Source organism: Syngnathus scovelli, chromosome 6 (assembly GCF_024217435.2).
Source record: "Syngnathus scovelli strain Florida chromosome 6, RoL_Ssco_1.2, whole genome shotgun sequence".
NCBI lineage: Eukaryota > Metazoa > Chordata > Actinopteri > Syngnathiformes > Syngnathidae > Syngnathus > Syngnathus scovelli.
The window spans coordinates 13,796,167-13,811,783 of NC_090852.1; the positions used below are offsets into that span (position 1 = coordinate 13,796,167).

At 38.4% G+C, this 15,617-nt stretch overlaps 1 protein-coding gene across 1 annotated transcript in view; it reads right to left on the reverse strand.

Moving 5' to 3' along the window:
- hydin (HYDIN axonemal central pair apparatus protein) overlaps positions 1-12,804 on the reverse strand; it is a 45,987-nt gene extending 33,183 nt beyond the window's left edge. The window contains exons 1-21 of the mRNA XM_049724438.2: positions 11,891-12,804; positions 11,345-11,464; positions 10,315-10,434; positions 9,850-9,984; positions 8,883-9,082; positions 7,664-7,788; positions 6,862-7,051; positions 6,476-6,608; positions 6,049-6,148; positions 4,980-5,098; positions 4,681-4,904; positions 4,442-4,509; positions 4,045-4,286; positions 3,064-3,164; positions 2,561-2,696; positions 2,043-2,207; positions 1,783-1,941; positions 979-1,217; positions 635-872; positions 261-404; positions 26-169 (exon numbers count right to left, since the gene is read on the reverse strand). Coding sequence (XP_049580395.1) covers positions 26-169; positions 261-404; positions 635-872; positions 979-1,217; positions 1,783-1,941; positions 2,043-2,207; positions 2,561-2,696; positions 3,064-3,164; positions 4,045-4,286; positions 4,442-4,509; positions 4,681-4,904; positions 4,980-5,098; positions 6,049-6,148; positions 6,476-6,608; positions 6,862-7,051; positions 7,664-7,788; positions 8,883-9,082; positions 9,850-9,984; positions 10,315-10,434; positions 11,345-11,440 — 3,078 coding nt within the window. The 5' untranslated portion in view covers positions 11,441-11,464; positions 11,891-12,804. The remainder of the gene's footprint in view (positions 1-25; positions 170-260; positions 405-634; positions 873-978; positions 1,218-1,782; positions 1,942-2,042; positions 2,208-2,560; positions 2,697-3,063; positions 3,165-4,044; positions 4,287-4,441; positions 4,510-4,680; positions 4,905-4,979; positions 5,099-6,048; positions 6,149-6,475; positions 6,609-6,861; positions 7,052-7,663; positions 7,789-8,882; positions 9,083-9,849; positions 9,985-10,314; positions 10,435-11,344; positions 11,465-11,890) is intronic.
- Positions 12,805-15,617: the final 2,813 nt, after the last annotated feature.

The window sequence follows — 15,617 nt, forward strand, 5'->3', positions numbered from 1 at the left end:
CAAATATTTTTGAGTGATGACATACTTTTGTGTTAGCAGTACTAAAGACTCCTCGGGCCTCGCACAGGGAGAAAGGGGAAGCAAGAGAGAGCTCCATGGATAGAGAGAGAGATGACACGTTCTTTAAAACCAGCTCCTCATAAAGTTGGGTAAGGTCTTCTCCTGGGAGCTGATGGAAATATATATGCAATTGGATATAAAGATTAGGAAATGGTGACGGAAAATTCAAAATAAATTATGATCACAATTCTTTCATGAACCTTCTCTATGTAGAAATTCAGCTTCTGGGGGGACATGCTGAGCATAGGGGTCACAAAATGGCATGTCACCTCCACAGTAAATATATGCTCCTTGATCCCCTGGAGACCCACAATGCCGCAGCAGACGAGATATTCTCTCACAACCTAAGGAGGCAGGCAAGGGTCACTTGTATAAAGACAATCAAATCAGTTATGAACTTGTATCTAGTATCTCTACTTGTTTAATATGACATTGTTTGACCTGTGTGGTAGTGATTGTGTAAGTTTTTATGAAGAAAATTATACCTAATAGTGATCATGCAAAAAAAAACAAAAAAAAACAAACATCTAAGCCAGTTCTTTACAATAGTTGTTCTGCTGTTCTGCTATGTCACCTTGGGGAAGTTTGAAGATCCTTCCAGCACCATGTCAACCGAGTCACCGGGAAAAAGTTCCATACGTGTTGGGCTGATGCTGAAGACGGGTTTGTCTTCAATTTGTGGTCCCCATGATTTTCCAGCTGAGATGGACGGCAGAAAAGTGCGTCCAGATGAGCACTCTGTCTTCCAATAAAGTCGATGTACTCGTAGGCCATAGTTGGTCACCTTGAAATGGAAGTCGCACGATCCATGGCTTAGGACACACATAAATAAAAAAATAAAAAAAGAAAAACGTATGACAATATGCAATATGCTTTTAAGTGCTATTTTTTTGGGTGAGGTTAATGAATGAATACTACCTGAAGTGTATACCAAGGTCCAGATTTGGATATAAGGGCTTGTCACTGACAATTGTGGTGCCCGTGCCCGTTGCAGACAGGGCAACAATGAGATTTTGACTACCTTGGATGGAAATCTCTAGCGTGTCTTGAAAAAAGAGTGTATCTTTGAGATTAGCCACAACCTTAAGATCCAGTTGGCCTTGTGGTGGCAATTCCCCTTCACTGGGTTCAACACGCCAAGGGGACTTTACTTGGCTCTATGGAAATAGAGACAATCAATCAAGATTTTTTTTTTTCCTCCATGATGTTGACAGGGTGACAACTGAAATAGGATGTAGGCTTATTAATTTCCTTTTGCTTTGCATTTCCATTGGTCGACACATGAACAGTGCTTTTCATGCAGTTAATCGCGTCATCACGGTACATGGTGGGCACCGCTACAGGTGAAATCTGAACAGTTATCTAGTAATGGAATTCCTCCATGTTCTTGTCAAAGAGTTTTTAATTTGAGCAATATATATCTGAAATGCCAGGTGGATTTGCACATGTATGTAAAAGAACCTCAGAAATATTTTTGTATAATCTCAGAAAAATGTCAGACAATGCATTCAAGATGATTGAAATTAGTCCTCAAGATATGTTATTTCTGTTTGCTTGTATCTTTTAAAAAAAGAAATCTCACAACCAGTTTTAGTTTGAGAGCTAGTAAAGTCATGTAGAAAATGTGCATCTAAGCAGAACCTCAGCTCACAAAGTATTTCAATTGCCTTCCTTTTTCCAAACTACAGCATTTATCTAGAAGATAATCTGAGTTGTTTGTACCATGTGTGCCGTGAAGTATGCTGGAATAGGTGAGTGGTTGGAGAGGGGAAGGGATTTAGCAACATCTGTCAGAACAGGTATTTTGCCAAATTCCAGTTGTTGACCCGGACAGTGAAGGTAAACTATGGGACCTCGCCCAGTGCATGACAAGACAACCTCCTGAAAGGGAACAGGAGACAGGGGGATGAGTAGAAAAGCACTATATCAATACAAGGACATGACGGCAACTAAAAGGAAACAATATAATAATGGAAATTTACCAGTGGTGAGTGAATGCTGCCAAACAGAGCAATGTAAAGCGTGTGATGGTGCTTTCCAGCATCCTTCACCAATAGGAAAACAGGAAGGTCTGCTGAGCTGTGAGGAGGGATCACTCCCCTGGATAAAGAACTTCCAAATATCACTGAAGGGTTCTCCTCATATTCCTATACATACGGGAATAATAAAAAAATAATAATAATAATAACTAAATTGTGTACATGTAGCTTCTTTACTATATATGGGTGTAAGCCATCACACTGATATGAAATAGTGGAAATTAATGATTAAAGATGAGCACAATGAATCCCATCAAACATCAATTTATCATTAAATTCCACGATGAAATGGGTATATAGAGAAGCTTTGCAAACAATTAAGAAAGTCCAGTATAAAAACTAAACTAAAAAACTAAAACACTGTCAAGTAAAAACTAAAAAAACTAGTTATTCAGTATTTTATAACGTCCACTCATCCCATTAGTTTTTTTTTTTTTTAAAGCTACAGTGAACTGCTTTACCTGTTCCAGCATCCCATAGCAGACAGGAAGAGAACTTTGGTTCGTTAAGTGTACTTTCTTTTCATACGGGTGATTGAGGAAGCACTTCTGAAAATCCACCACTGGAGATTCTATCATGATATCTGGAATAATACACCTGTACGTAGAGGAGAGGGAAAATTAATTTAATGTTTTTAGAGCCTCATTCCCCAATTGTAACATTATGAGAGCACATGCAGTGCCATCAGCCCTTGTCACCACACAGGCCTCAAAGATGTCTGATAGTTGGCGCTGAGTCATACTTTGCATTGGTTCTGCATCAGCTCGGATGGAATGACCAATCATTTTCATGAGATGGGACATTTCCCTCAAGACAGGCAAAGTAATCGGGAAATATTTCATCAACTGTAAACCAGATGCTTTTGCCACATGTTATCAGATGCCGCCCACTACTACTTGTACTGTATTTTGTATAAAATTATTTTTTATTACATTTGATTTGTTTTTGTACACATATATCTTACCTTGCAATAATGGGAAGAGCCATGATCTCTTTTCCAACACCCTCAACATCTACTACCAGAGCCAACCTGTAATGCTTGACTGTGTTGGAGCACAGTGACACCTGTTGAGAAAATGCAAAAACATGTAGTATAAAGAAATTGTGATGGATGGATGGATGGATGGATGGATGGATGGATGGATGGATGGATGGATGGATGGATGGATGGATGGATGGATGGATGGATGGATGGATGGATGGATGGATGGATGGACGGACGGACGGATGGATGGATTGCAGCAGCATCCCTCATTTGATTTACAATTAGGATATCAGAATGACTGGCACATAAACTGCAAAATCTCCCCTTATGGATGATAGTAGTATACATGATTAAAGACTATAATGCTGTTCCGGTCTGGCAAAAGGTTGGGGAAACATACGCAGTTTTTGAGAGCAGCACCAAAGAGAACAACGTACAAAATATTAGGGTTGATAGATTATTTTGATCGTATGATTATGTTGGAATGTAGACTATAATGATGAACCAAACTTCTCCTGCTCTCACAACGCAGTCAAATAAAGTGGTTGCATCCTCTGCAGCTGGCCAATGTCGTAAAACACCCCCTGCTCTGATTTGACCAGAGGCCAGGGATTCACCAAACCTGTCCACTCTCACCCCCACCCTGTTTTCTCTCAATAAATACTCTCTTGCAAGAATCCAAAGTCAGACTTTGTTCGAACATCGCTGTATGCACAGTGACGAACAAATTCTCCACTTGCAAGTGCTCAAAGGGCATTCTGTCTCCCGTGTGGTTCTTGCAAATAAGTTAGAGTGAGCACCACTCTAACACAAAGCATACATTTTTCAAAATAACAAAATAAAACTAGTGACACGAGAACAAATGAGACACAGGTAGAAGACACATGAGAGTAGTGCATTATCTGAAAACTGAAAAAGGTAGTACAAAAACTGAATATAACTTTTACTAATCCACTGTACCTTGATGTTAACGTCTGCCATGGCCCGCAAAGTACCCGCAGCAGGACTGACGGTAAACTCAACAGGCATAGCATTGATGTCATGAGAAATACTTCCTTGCCAGTTGTTCCTACACAGCTCACACACTTGCTGGTCACTCGTCACACTGGGAGAGCCCATTCCGTCTCCCAGAACACGCAGGGTAAAGTTCATTGGAACAAAGGATGTGTTAAAGAGGGAACACATTTCTGTTTGTGGGAAACCTGCAAAATAACATAAACTAACATCAATATGAAAAGGAACATATCACATTTGCAACATAAAGCATGACTTGATGTTATATGACTGAAAATTGTTAGTACTCTAATTGTGGGAGAAAATGCCCAATATATTTCCTTCAACATAAAGATTTACGAACCGTAGGCAACATCTCCAAAATTGAGTTCTGAAACACTGAAGTGAAAAGTTGGCCCAATAACACAGCCCCTGAAACAGAAATACCAAATACAGAAAATGAAAAAAAAAAAAAGGAACCATTCGATAGTAAAAAAAAAATAATAATAATCTGAGTTAATGTACTTCATACAAGGTACTTTTATTACAATACTGAACCCATTTTCATTATTCAAGCTAAGTAAGAGAGCATTCCAAATTCACCTGAATGTAAGAATTAGTGGTTGAGGTTGGCCTTTGACAGATAGCAATAAGCCTTCAGAGAAAGTTCCCAAAATGTCACTTTGGAAGGTAACTTTCACCATCAGGCAAGCCCCAGAGCAAACAACACCTTTCTTGGGAGTGAAGGAGAAAAATTTCCCAAAAGGAGTGCAAGGGCTTGAGAACTCAAAAGGGGCATCAATCAGCCCGTGGTTGGACAGCTGCACCTATAGGAATCCAAACGCATTGTGATAATTAGTGGCAATATTAGCATGCACTGACTTTTTCTTGGCAAGCCTTACCTCGTAAGAGACAGTGTGACTTATAAATATGTTTTTCATATCCATTAGCTTACAGCTGATCTGCATTGCAGGTCCCAAACCCTCACCTTTGACTGTCAGAGGAATGCGAGATTTTTTGCCTAAAAGTACAGCGTAACAAAGGAAAGGGTCAAAGGAAAATAAATAAAAAATAATAATTAAATAAGACATGATGCTCTGTTTACGACACAGGCTAGCCACAAATGCTAGCAGATTTTTGCAGATTTTCGTATCTGCTTAAGTATGCGTTTGCATCTAAATACATATTTTAAAAAATCATCCCCCTGGGCGCCATAGCTATGTGGGTCTAAATGTGTGTGTTGCACTAATGCAGGGGTGTCAAACTCATTTTTTTTGCAGGCTGCATTGTAGTTATAGCTTCTTTCGGAGGGCCATTATGACTGTCAACACAAATAAATGTATGAGCACCTCATATCATATACAGTAAAAGCTACAAAACAAACTGACAAATAACTCGTTTTCAAACTAGACAAGTAAAGACTGGTCAAATATTTTTAAAAAAAGATGTTAAAAGTGAAGACAATTTGCAATTCCAGTAATGACACACGAATTTGATGCACAATTTGTCTTTGCGGGCCACATAAAATGATGTACCGGGCCGTATCTGCCCCCCCGGGCCTCGAGTTTGACACCTGTGACGAGCCTGCCGCATTCAAAGGGAATGAAAATAGACATTTTCATTGGCCACAACTGAAGTCGGGTGTGACCACGGCCACAATGGCGCAGTCCTCTCTCTGCGCTCACCTGCAAAATTACCATCACTGTGTCAAACACATCTTCACGCAGAGCTATGCTAAGCCCTGTTCAGGATCTTTACATCCATCACAAAAAAGGAGCAGATTTAAAAATCACCATGAGGTCAAATTCGAAATGGCCAACGACTTTGCAGTACAAATAACGTCCAGTAAAATAGCTATGCAAAACAGAAATGTATTCCAAGCTCCATTGTTTATTGTAAACCAATAACAATGAGCTGTTGTTTCATTGTTAACGCTTGTTTCAACACTACACGTGTGTTCTAGCCACTTACCTGTGACGTCACAATATATGGTTTCTCGGTATAATTTGGCTTCATCGGGCTTGAAGACAACAGAGAAACGTGCTGTGGTATTTGGCCATATTTCTCCCGACTGTGTCATGTTAACAAAAGGGGGAAAAGCGCATTTTAGAGTTTATGAGTGCAACTGAGTGAATATACAGAAACAGAATAAGTCAAGCTACATGAGGTTCGTTTGGAATATAAAATAATATCTAAATACAGGCGCAATGGCAAGTGTGATTTCCAAACATCTACATCTTTTTGGATGCAAAAGCAAATGCTTTTATAGTTTTCCCATTATTTGAAAAACACACCAAAATATATTGTCTTGGCAACTCTTATCTTTATCGCATTCTTATATTGTCCAAAACAATGGAAGAACAATTAATTAGTGCGACTAGAAGTCACAAACACACACCGCTGGTTCTAATGTTATGCATCCTTGTGAGAGAGCGAGGAGGCCGGTTCGATGATTGGCTGTGAGGTCAGACTGGCAGGGAACAAGCAAAGGTGAATCTGCATGATGCTGGTGCTCGAGCATTGAGGAATCCCTAGACCGTCGAGAGACAAAGGAAAGGCAACACAAAGAGTAACAACAGGCACAGAGAGAGTAACAAGTAGACTTACTGTAGCTTATATTTAGCAATGCTGTGAAGACATGCTTCCTGGATTGAAAGACTTTTTTTTTTTTAGTGTGTGCTTTGTCTTAATTATTTTTTTTTATAGAATTGCACAAAGTCAGTCAGGAAAGTCAGAAGCACAATGGAATCAATTTCATTCGAAAGTATTTGACAATATACTCACTGGCTTTCTTCGAGATGGATCTGGCATGTTGTCCAGCAGTACTTAAGAGTGGTATCACTACTATTGGTGAGTGACACCGTATGCGTGTTAGACAAGGAGATGTAAGTCTTTTCCAAATGAAGGTATTCAGGGATAAGCTTGAGCTTCAACTCCTTACAAGAACCATAGAGGCTTATGTGCACATCTTCACCTGAGCACAGGAAGAGGAATGAAGAGCGTTGGGGCGATAAATACTGTCAATCACAAATCAAACAGGTCCAAGAGTACATAAATATTAGTTATTATTCTTATTATATTATTCTTCAAAAAGAGTAAAGGAACGCTAGAATGTCCCGTATCTTGAAACAAGCACCAAAAACAGAGGTAAACAGCAGCGACACAGAAGTAAACAAATATGCAAAACCTCACCTTTACTCTGCTGGGTTTTGATCATATTTTTAAGACATGTTAAAGTTTTAAATAGTGTATGTATGATTTAAAGGGGAAGTCAACCCCAAATTTTCCTAGTGATAAGATATTCTGTGCAACTGGTTTTGATTACTGTTTTGTTTGTGGAATATGAATTAAACAGACAAAATCCACCTGCTGTTTATCCATCTTCTAAACTTATATTTATCAGTATGCTGTGTTTGAACAAGAACATCCAAAATATTGTTGTAAAAAAAAAAAAAAAATTGAGAGTTGTCTTCCCCTTTAAGTCGCACAAGCAAATGTAGAGTACAATATAGGATGATTTGAATACACAAAAACATAACAATATTGCATATACAATATTGTTAAATATTATTTCCAAATATTGTACCAATATCGTAGTGTAGCAACAGATCCTGTTGGTGGTCTCCTGCAGTCATCGGATTGAAAGCCACGGTTATTTGCATGCTCTCGCCAATATCCAGAGTTCCAGAGGAGGGTGTTACTGAAAAAGGACTGTAATAGAAATGCCGCAAGGTCACAGAGTGATTCATTTTTCTATTAGCTCTCTGACAATCGGTTTAATCTCGAGGTGTGCATGGACAGAAAGTTAAACATACTGTAAAATTTGAGTTTCTCTCTCACTGCAATTGGTGCAGTTGAAGTTATTGCTTACATAATAGGAGCTTGTCTATCTATCAATTAGCTGTAGTGATATACAACTGCAGCCAACCACTAATCATTATTTTAAATGACAAAAAAATACATTTCAATATTATAGTCATTCATTTAGAAATAAATATTTTTACTGCATCACATTATGCGCAATTCCCAGGTGTCTTAAGAACATGTCTGTGATTTACAATTTTCAAGGTCTTTTTCAGCCTTGCTGAAATCAGCATTGAAGTCTCACACAACTGAATCACTGCCTCTCTTTTGTTGGATGGGCAATACAAGTACAGCTTTGTGTTATCAAACCAGGGGAAGCTAGCACTTGCAAGGAGGCCAGCGGCTACGCACTTGCCCGAACGGGAAAGTGACAGCCAGAAGAAAAATGTGTGCACTCGTAAAGGCAGTAAAGCGTTTTCTAAATTGGAGAGGCGGCACTTCATTACCAAGCCGCTGAATTACACTTGTGAATTAGGGTTCTGATCCACATTTCCAACCACCACTAACATATTTACTTTGGCTGTGTAATTGGATGAGTAGACCCTCTGCAGACACAACAATTTCTATGAAAACAATTAAAAGTCAATTTCCTATAATATGCCTACGTTAAGGGATTGAAGCATTGTAATATGGATCAGGGGAAATTAATCATCCCTTAAAATGTATAACAAAGTAATGCAAAACATATTGCCTCATAAGTCTCATATATTTTTTTGGATTTCTCCACCCTCTAAATACCAGCAGATTTGATCCACATCAATACAGCTTTACACTTTACGTGATTACAATTCAGGTCTAGGATGAGAAACAGAGTTTATAGGTATGAATGCAAATACAGAAACTCATAGTTGCCGTTAATTCACAACTAGATTTTATTAATGCAACTATAAAATCTCATAGTTGCCATTAATTCACAACTTGATTTTAATAGTAGTCGTCACCTTTGTGTTTGTAATTTGAAGATGGCAATGCGGTCTCCTAGGTTGCGTACAAGCTGAGTTCTCTGTGTGGAGGCTTTCACAAGGCAGACTGGTAAATGCAACTCATCACGGAAGTTCAAACTGGCTCTCGGGCCAATGGCACGGATTGGCACCTCAAACTGCTCCCGCTCTGTCACAAAAACCAGAGTGTGGTGGTAGTCCTAGAAACAAAAATGAAGAAACAGCATTAGGGTTAGATTTTATAATTATGTATTAGATGAGGTTCTCAGAAACACTTTTTTATGAAACACATTTTTCTTTCTAATTACTTATTTTGAAACAGTGTATTTTACTTCCCAAGTTTGTACTGGCTGATTTCTGGTCTAGTACCAGTGCCTATTAATATTTGCAACGATGCAAGAGTCGGCTAATAATTGTTTGGGGTTATGAAGAGTAAAAATTCTAAATAAAGGATAAACAGATAATAAATAAATAAATAAATAAATAAATAAATAAATAAATAAATAAATAAATAAAGTATCGTAACCATACAGCAGGTGGGATTAAAATTGCTGATTTATTTAAAAACAAATTTTCAGTTTTCATTGATGTTGGCGGTTCCATATGGACAAAAGCTGTACTGTTTTGACTGAAGTTGACAATGTTTTCCATTGGCACCAAAGCGCACAACGTTGCCAAATCTTGAGCTTTCGCACGCCTGCAGCTGAACTGAGTTACATGTTTTTGTTTCCTGTGGCTATGCAAAGGATGAATAGTGATGAGGTGATGAATCTAGCTGTGTCTAAACAATATCATTTAATGATGTTGATAATAAACATTGAAAATGAATGTGTAACTTTGATTCCTGGTTTTGGTGTAACGTTGGTTCTGCTTTCATGTATCACACAAATCCCACAACTGGTCGTTGTGAAACAAAATATTGTATACTATAAACAATCTGAAAGTATCTAAATGAAAGTGAAGGTACCTTATTCTCCTGTGGAGTGAAGCAGACTGTGAAGCCCACTGACAATCCTGCTGCTACTTTAGTCTTAGCCTCCTTTGGGCCTTCAACTTGGAAATAAGCGGACTCCTGATGCTCCAGCTTGACATGCCGTGATATCTTGACAACAAACAAACTCAAATTGTCAAAAGCACCATAACAATCCTAAAATCAACAGAGCATCAAACACACAGTTGGAAACATTCAAGTATGTTTTATACCTTTTTTTTTCATCCTATGTTTTACAGATAGAACCATTATATCTCTGAGCATTTTGCACACTAAAATAAACCGAGAAACACACTGGCATTAAGAAAATAATAATAATTTATTCATTCATTTAGGGGTTGTGATGCTTTGGTCCAGTTAAAGGTTAGAATAATAATAATAATTGAACTAATACATTAGTTCAATTATTTTGTTATTTCGTTTCGTTATTTCGTTCCGCACCTTATCATTGTTGAACAGTTGTAGAGGTAACTTGTAAGATTGTGCAGGAGTGAAGTTCTGGAAAATTAACTCAGGTGGGTGGGGCTGGAAAAATGACTGATTGACTTCCACCGAGGGCATCTGCAAACACACAATTGTAGAAATAAAATTGCACTGTGCTTTAATCTTTCTAAACTCATTACGCAAGACACTGGACAAATAACAGACCCAATGTTGACAAGAGAGTGCCGTCAAGAAGAGTGAAAAAATAAAACTGGTTCATGAAGCAAATTTGATGCTTTGTTTTCCAATCCAAAGTTCAAAGGTCTACACATCCTGGACACAATTATTTTTGAGTGCATACGGTATATTTTTCACACCCTTCCCAAAATTGGATGACAAACCCTATAATGCTTAGATTCCTGAATCCAAAGAACTAACATTGGTGGCAGCGGCACGGTGAGGCACTGGTGACTACGTCCGTCTCACAGTTCAGAGGGTGTAGGTTCGATTCCACCTCAGCCCCTCCCTGTGCAACATTTGCATGTTCTTCCCGTGCCTGCGAGGGTTTTCTCTGGGCACTCCGGTTTCCTCCCACATCCCCAAAATACAATTGCATGGTAGGCAGATTGAGCACTCCAAATTACCCGTAGGTGTGAGTGCAACTAGCTGGCAACCGGTTCAGGGTCCTGCCCAATGATTGCTGGGATAGGCTTCAATCACCGTGGGGACATTGGTGGCTCAAAAGGCAAGTGATGTGTGTTTAAGATATTAATTGATATTTGTAGGATATTAAGAGCTTAATAGTTTTGTCCTCAGCGACCTTAAACATCTTCAGATTTAAAAAGAATAAAAATAAACAGATGTAAGAGTCGGGTTAGTAGCACTGCATTAAGTATATTTCTGTTGTCTTCTTCCTACTTGTATACTATAATGACACTATTGATTTGTATAACTTCAGACAGTGCCTACAAGGAAGACAAATTGCACATTGCTTTTCATCACGTTTGTTCACCAACAAGCCATAGAGGTCGGAATAGTTAATTATTACTTTTTGATGAGTTGTGCTCGGTTCAAGTAGTTGGAGGAATCGAGGAGGATGAATTTCATTGCCCTCTGTCAGGCGTGGTTTTCTTGACTGCAACATTGGTGTGCGTCCATAAGATGTCACCTGCAATGGAAGCAAATTGAGTAACAAGATAATAACAGTAATACCATGATTTTATTCTTTATTCAAATCCTTTAAATTACTCCGTTAAAAAAATGGACCGATACATCTTGGTCAATCTCTGAAAACATTGGATTATTTTGCAAAAAAATAAAATAAAGCTGTTTTGTACAAAAATGGGTGCAGTGAAAAAAAAATTATTTTAAAGTATAAATATCTGTCGAACTGCTTTACTAAAGGGAACACAAAATGTTGACGGACGTTTACGTACTAATTGTGTCCAGATTCAACATGAGTAACTCTGCATCGATTCATGTTCCATATAATGCAATATAATGTACGCGTTCTTTGGACTAAGACCATGACTAATGGGTCGTTTAACAATGTTAAACTGTGTTTAATAAGAAAAGAAAATAATTTAAGTCTCACCCGTCTCTAAAATCCAAACGTAGGGATCAACGTTCGTCGTTGTGTTTTGTTACCATGGCGACGGACTCGCGATTTCTTTCAGTAACTTCTGCTCCAATTGGCCAGCATTTGCTCAAGCGCCCCAGTGCATGTTCGGCGAGCGTTGACATGACATACAAGCAAAACATGGCTCAATAAGTTGTGAATTCTAGAAAAACCTAGTTAAATCTACCATTTTGAAGACGCCGTGCAAAAGAGGTACAAACAAAAGAACCGTGATCGGTGTCAACGTTACTGTAATCTACAAAGAGGCAAACAAATGATGACATGTCGCTCTCCCGACGATAAGACAAGAAAAAAAAGTGGGAAAACATGAAAACAAAACAAAACAAAAGAACCACGCGTTCATTGCCTCGCCAAGGATTCATAACAAAAGTACTCACTGGTAGGTTCAAAACTGACCGGCCGAGGCGGACATTTAACATTTGATGGCCAGGTGACGTCTCTTCATCTGCTGTTAGAAATTAATCCTGTTTTGTTAGACGTATACTTTAATAATAATCAAAACGTTTAATATCCAAAAACATTTGAAGCAACAGATAATTCTGTATCTATTGTGATAAACGGATGCGGATCAGGCTACCTTACTTGCTTTGAGTCTTTGCAGGGGGGGGGGACAAATCACATTTCCAGACTGTCAAGTGTGTCAACGGTGCTAGCCACCATCGGAAAGGTTGCATGGTTCCTCCAACAGGACAAAGTGGCCTAAATATACGGCTAGAAACACCCCCAGAATTGCTAAGGACAAAAGTCTTAAAATCAATAAAGTACTTCGATCACAATAAAAAGTCGATTTGTTATTTCTGAAAGTATTGTTTTTCCTTCCTTTGACAGTACAAGTATATTATGTGCCAAAGGTGCCAAAGTACATAAAGCTGTTTCTTCAAGGCAATCCATCCCTCAGACACTTTTTCTACTTGCTTTTCAATGGCATGTTTTAGTGAGCAAAAAAGTACACGCAATGTATCCATGCCATCGCCTATCACCTTGACATAAAATTACTTACATTTTTAACAAATATATAAAAAAAAAAAACGTAGTCTGCAGTGACTCGTCTTCTGATGTTGCGCTCCTGCCGCAGTGTGCATCCATCGTGTACATTTTAATCAATTGTGGTATGATTTTTTTTCATTTTTTAAAACCGTTTTGGGAAAAGTTCAGAAAACAAACCAGGCTCGCTTATAGGGAATTTCTGGCAACACATGCGGAATGTGATTGTACAAAGCGTCCACTAGAGAGCAATAATGCACCGTGAAAATATAAGCACTAGAAACAAATCCAACATCCGTGATCCAGGCTTATACTGTACAGTCAAATACTTTCAAACTCATGAACATACATTTCCAGGAAAAGAAGAGTTTCTAAAGGAAATATTATGTTTAATGCTATGCCCAACATGAATTATATTAAAAACAAAGTCGTGCCTCACAGTGTGTGAAGATGAGGGTGATTTGCCCACGCTGTAAATTGAGGTTCTGAAGTAAAAGTCACATTATATTCTACTGCTATAAGTATTGTTCTTCATGGGCTAATATATGGGTAAAAAGGATGCTGTTTCAATAACATCAGTCGTCAATTGAAAAAAAAAAGGTGTTTTTTCTCAGCTTTTTAGTTGAAGAATGTTTCTGGAGAAACCACCCTATGTTCTCCTGCCAGTTACTCAATAATGGAAAAAGACAATGGGTTTTTGTTGTTGTTCAAAGATAAGGCTCTAATCTTTCTAATGGGTGTTGTGTTTTTTTCATGGTCATCATCATCATCATTATCGGTTTAAAGTCCACTTTCCATACTGCCGCTGGGTTGGACTGGATTCTCAATATGGGCTTCTTCCACCGGGGGCGGTCCATGGCCATCTCGTGGTTGAGAGTCCTATACTGAGAAAATTTTTGGAGCAAAACTTTTTACAGCCGGATGCCCTTCCTGACACCAACCCAAAGGGAAGTATCATAGTAGTAGGTCATAGTAGACGATTTTCTGTGGGTCTTGAAACATAGGTCAAAAGTCCCTCGAACGGTTGGCAGCGGGTTGGCCGCTCAGAAAATTGCTGTTTTCTTTTGTTTTTATTTCTTTCTTTGTTTGGCTCATATATTTTGTAAATTTGACTAATAATTATGCCTCACCCGCCATGAACATCATCGTACATCTCTTGCCAAAGACAGAGCTCTGTCTCGCTCACAGCCAGCCAAATCAAGAGCAAGTCATTCAGCAACTCAAATCGTCTCATGGTACATGGAAGATGGTAGAAACTGAAAAAAACGTTTTTATTATCATGCAAGAAGAGAGAATGAATGCCTCAAACTAAATTGTGGAGGGTAATTTCTGTTTTTCTGTCTATAAGAGAGATAACAGGTGATTTTTGGGATCATCAAGAATGACAAAAGGCACCAGGATTTAGCTATCATTGTCATTCTGGCTGGGTAGAATTGTTCTATTAAATAGAAAGTCATTATTTTCAGTGTTCTACACATCAGCATCTGTACTGACGCTTCACTGGACCATAAACCTCGACGTTTAGCGAAGTCTTCAATATCTGGTATCATTGTATTAGTGGTGGTCTTCATTACAGTTCTTGACATTGTTTAGTTACTTTATTGAGCATAATAAGAAACATTAAAATGTAGAAGTTGATGAAAGGGCATTGTATTACAATTTCGCATAAGATTTCCAAGGTATATAAGGTGCTTAGAGCCCAAGAGGAAAGAGTAGAGTTTGAGTTAGGAGGCACAAGAAGACTGGAATTTCAATAATCCCATCACACTTGGTCAGTTCCAACAGCATGATTACCATTGATTGCCTTTAAATGTTCCACAAGTCAAGAGGGCTTTGAATCAAAACGTGGATTCGTGCCATGAAGCCACAGTTTATCAAACTCCATCAATCATCTACAGGTGCAGGAATAGCCACTGCAGTCAGCTCTTCTGTCTTTTTATTATGCCATGAATCTTTTTGTAGATGAAGTTTCTAGTGACCAGCCAAAAGAATAACATAATTAAATCCACTGACTATTAAACACAATTTGGTACACAAGGACTTTGTGACTGCATGAAAACATTTCAATTTCATCATAATATCTAACTTTGTACAGTATATGTAGTATATAACAATGTATATGCAAACCCCAATTCCAATGAAGTTGGAATGTTGTGTAAATATTCAATAGAAAACAGAATACAATGATTTGAAACACTACGAAAACCAAATATTTCATGTTCATTTTGTCATTGTACAGCGGGTATACAACAAAATTGAGCTTCAAGCTCGCCTTAGAACAAATCAAATGAGTTAAATTCCATTTTTTTCTAAAAAGATTGACAGGCAGGAATCTGATACGATTACATCATGGTGAGAATTGTGATGGGGAATAAGCGGAATAAGGAGATTGCTAGAGTTATGCACCCTTTTGCGTCTGTGCAGTGTGAATGTGTAATGGATGCTAACTTTGCTGTGCAAATGTGCAAAGATTAACCACATTCCTTAAGAGCCTTAAGAGTAGCGCTAGCTGATAGGTTAGCAGCCTGGTTGCTTAATCCGCCGCCCACCCGGCTTGAAACAATGAAGGTTAACGTACTGTGACTGCAGCAATATTGTCTGGGGCCTGGCTTCATACCGGGACGGTTGTTAGGCAAGAAACTGTCAGTGGAGTGGTGATATGCTTAACCAGAAAAAAAAACAACTATACTATACAACT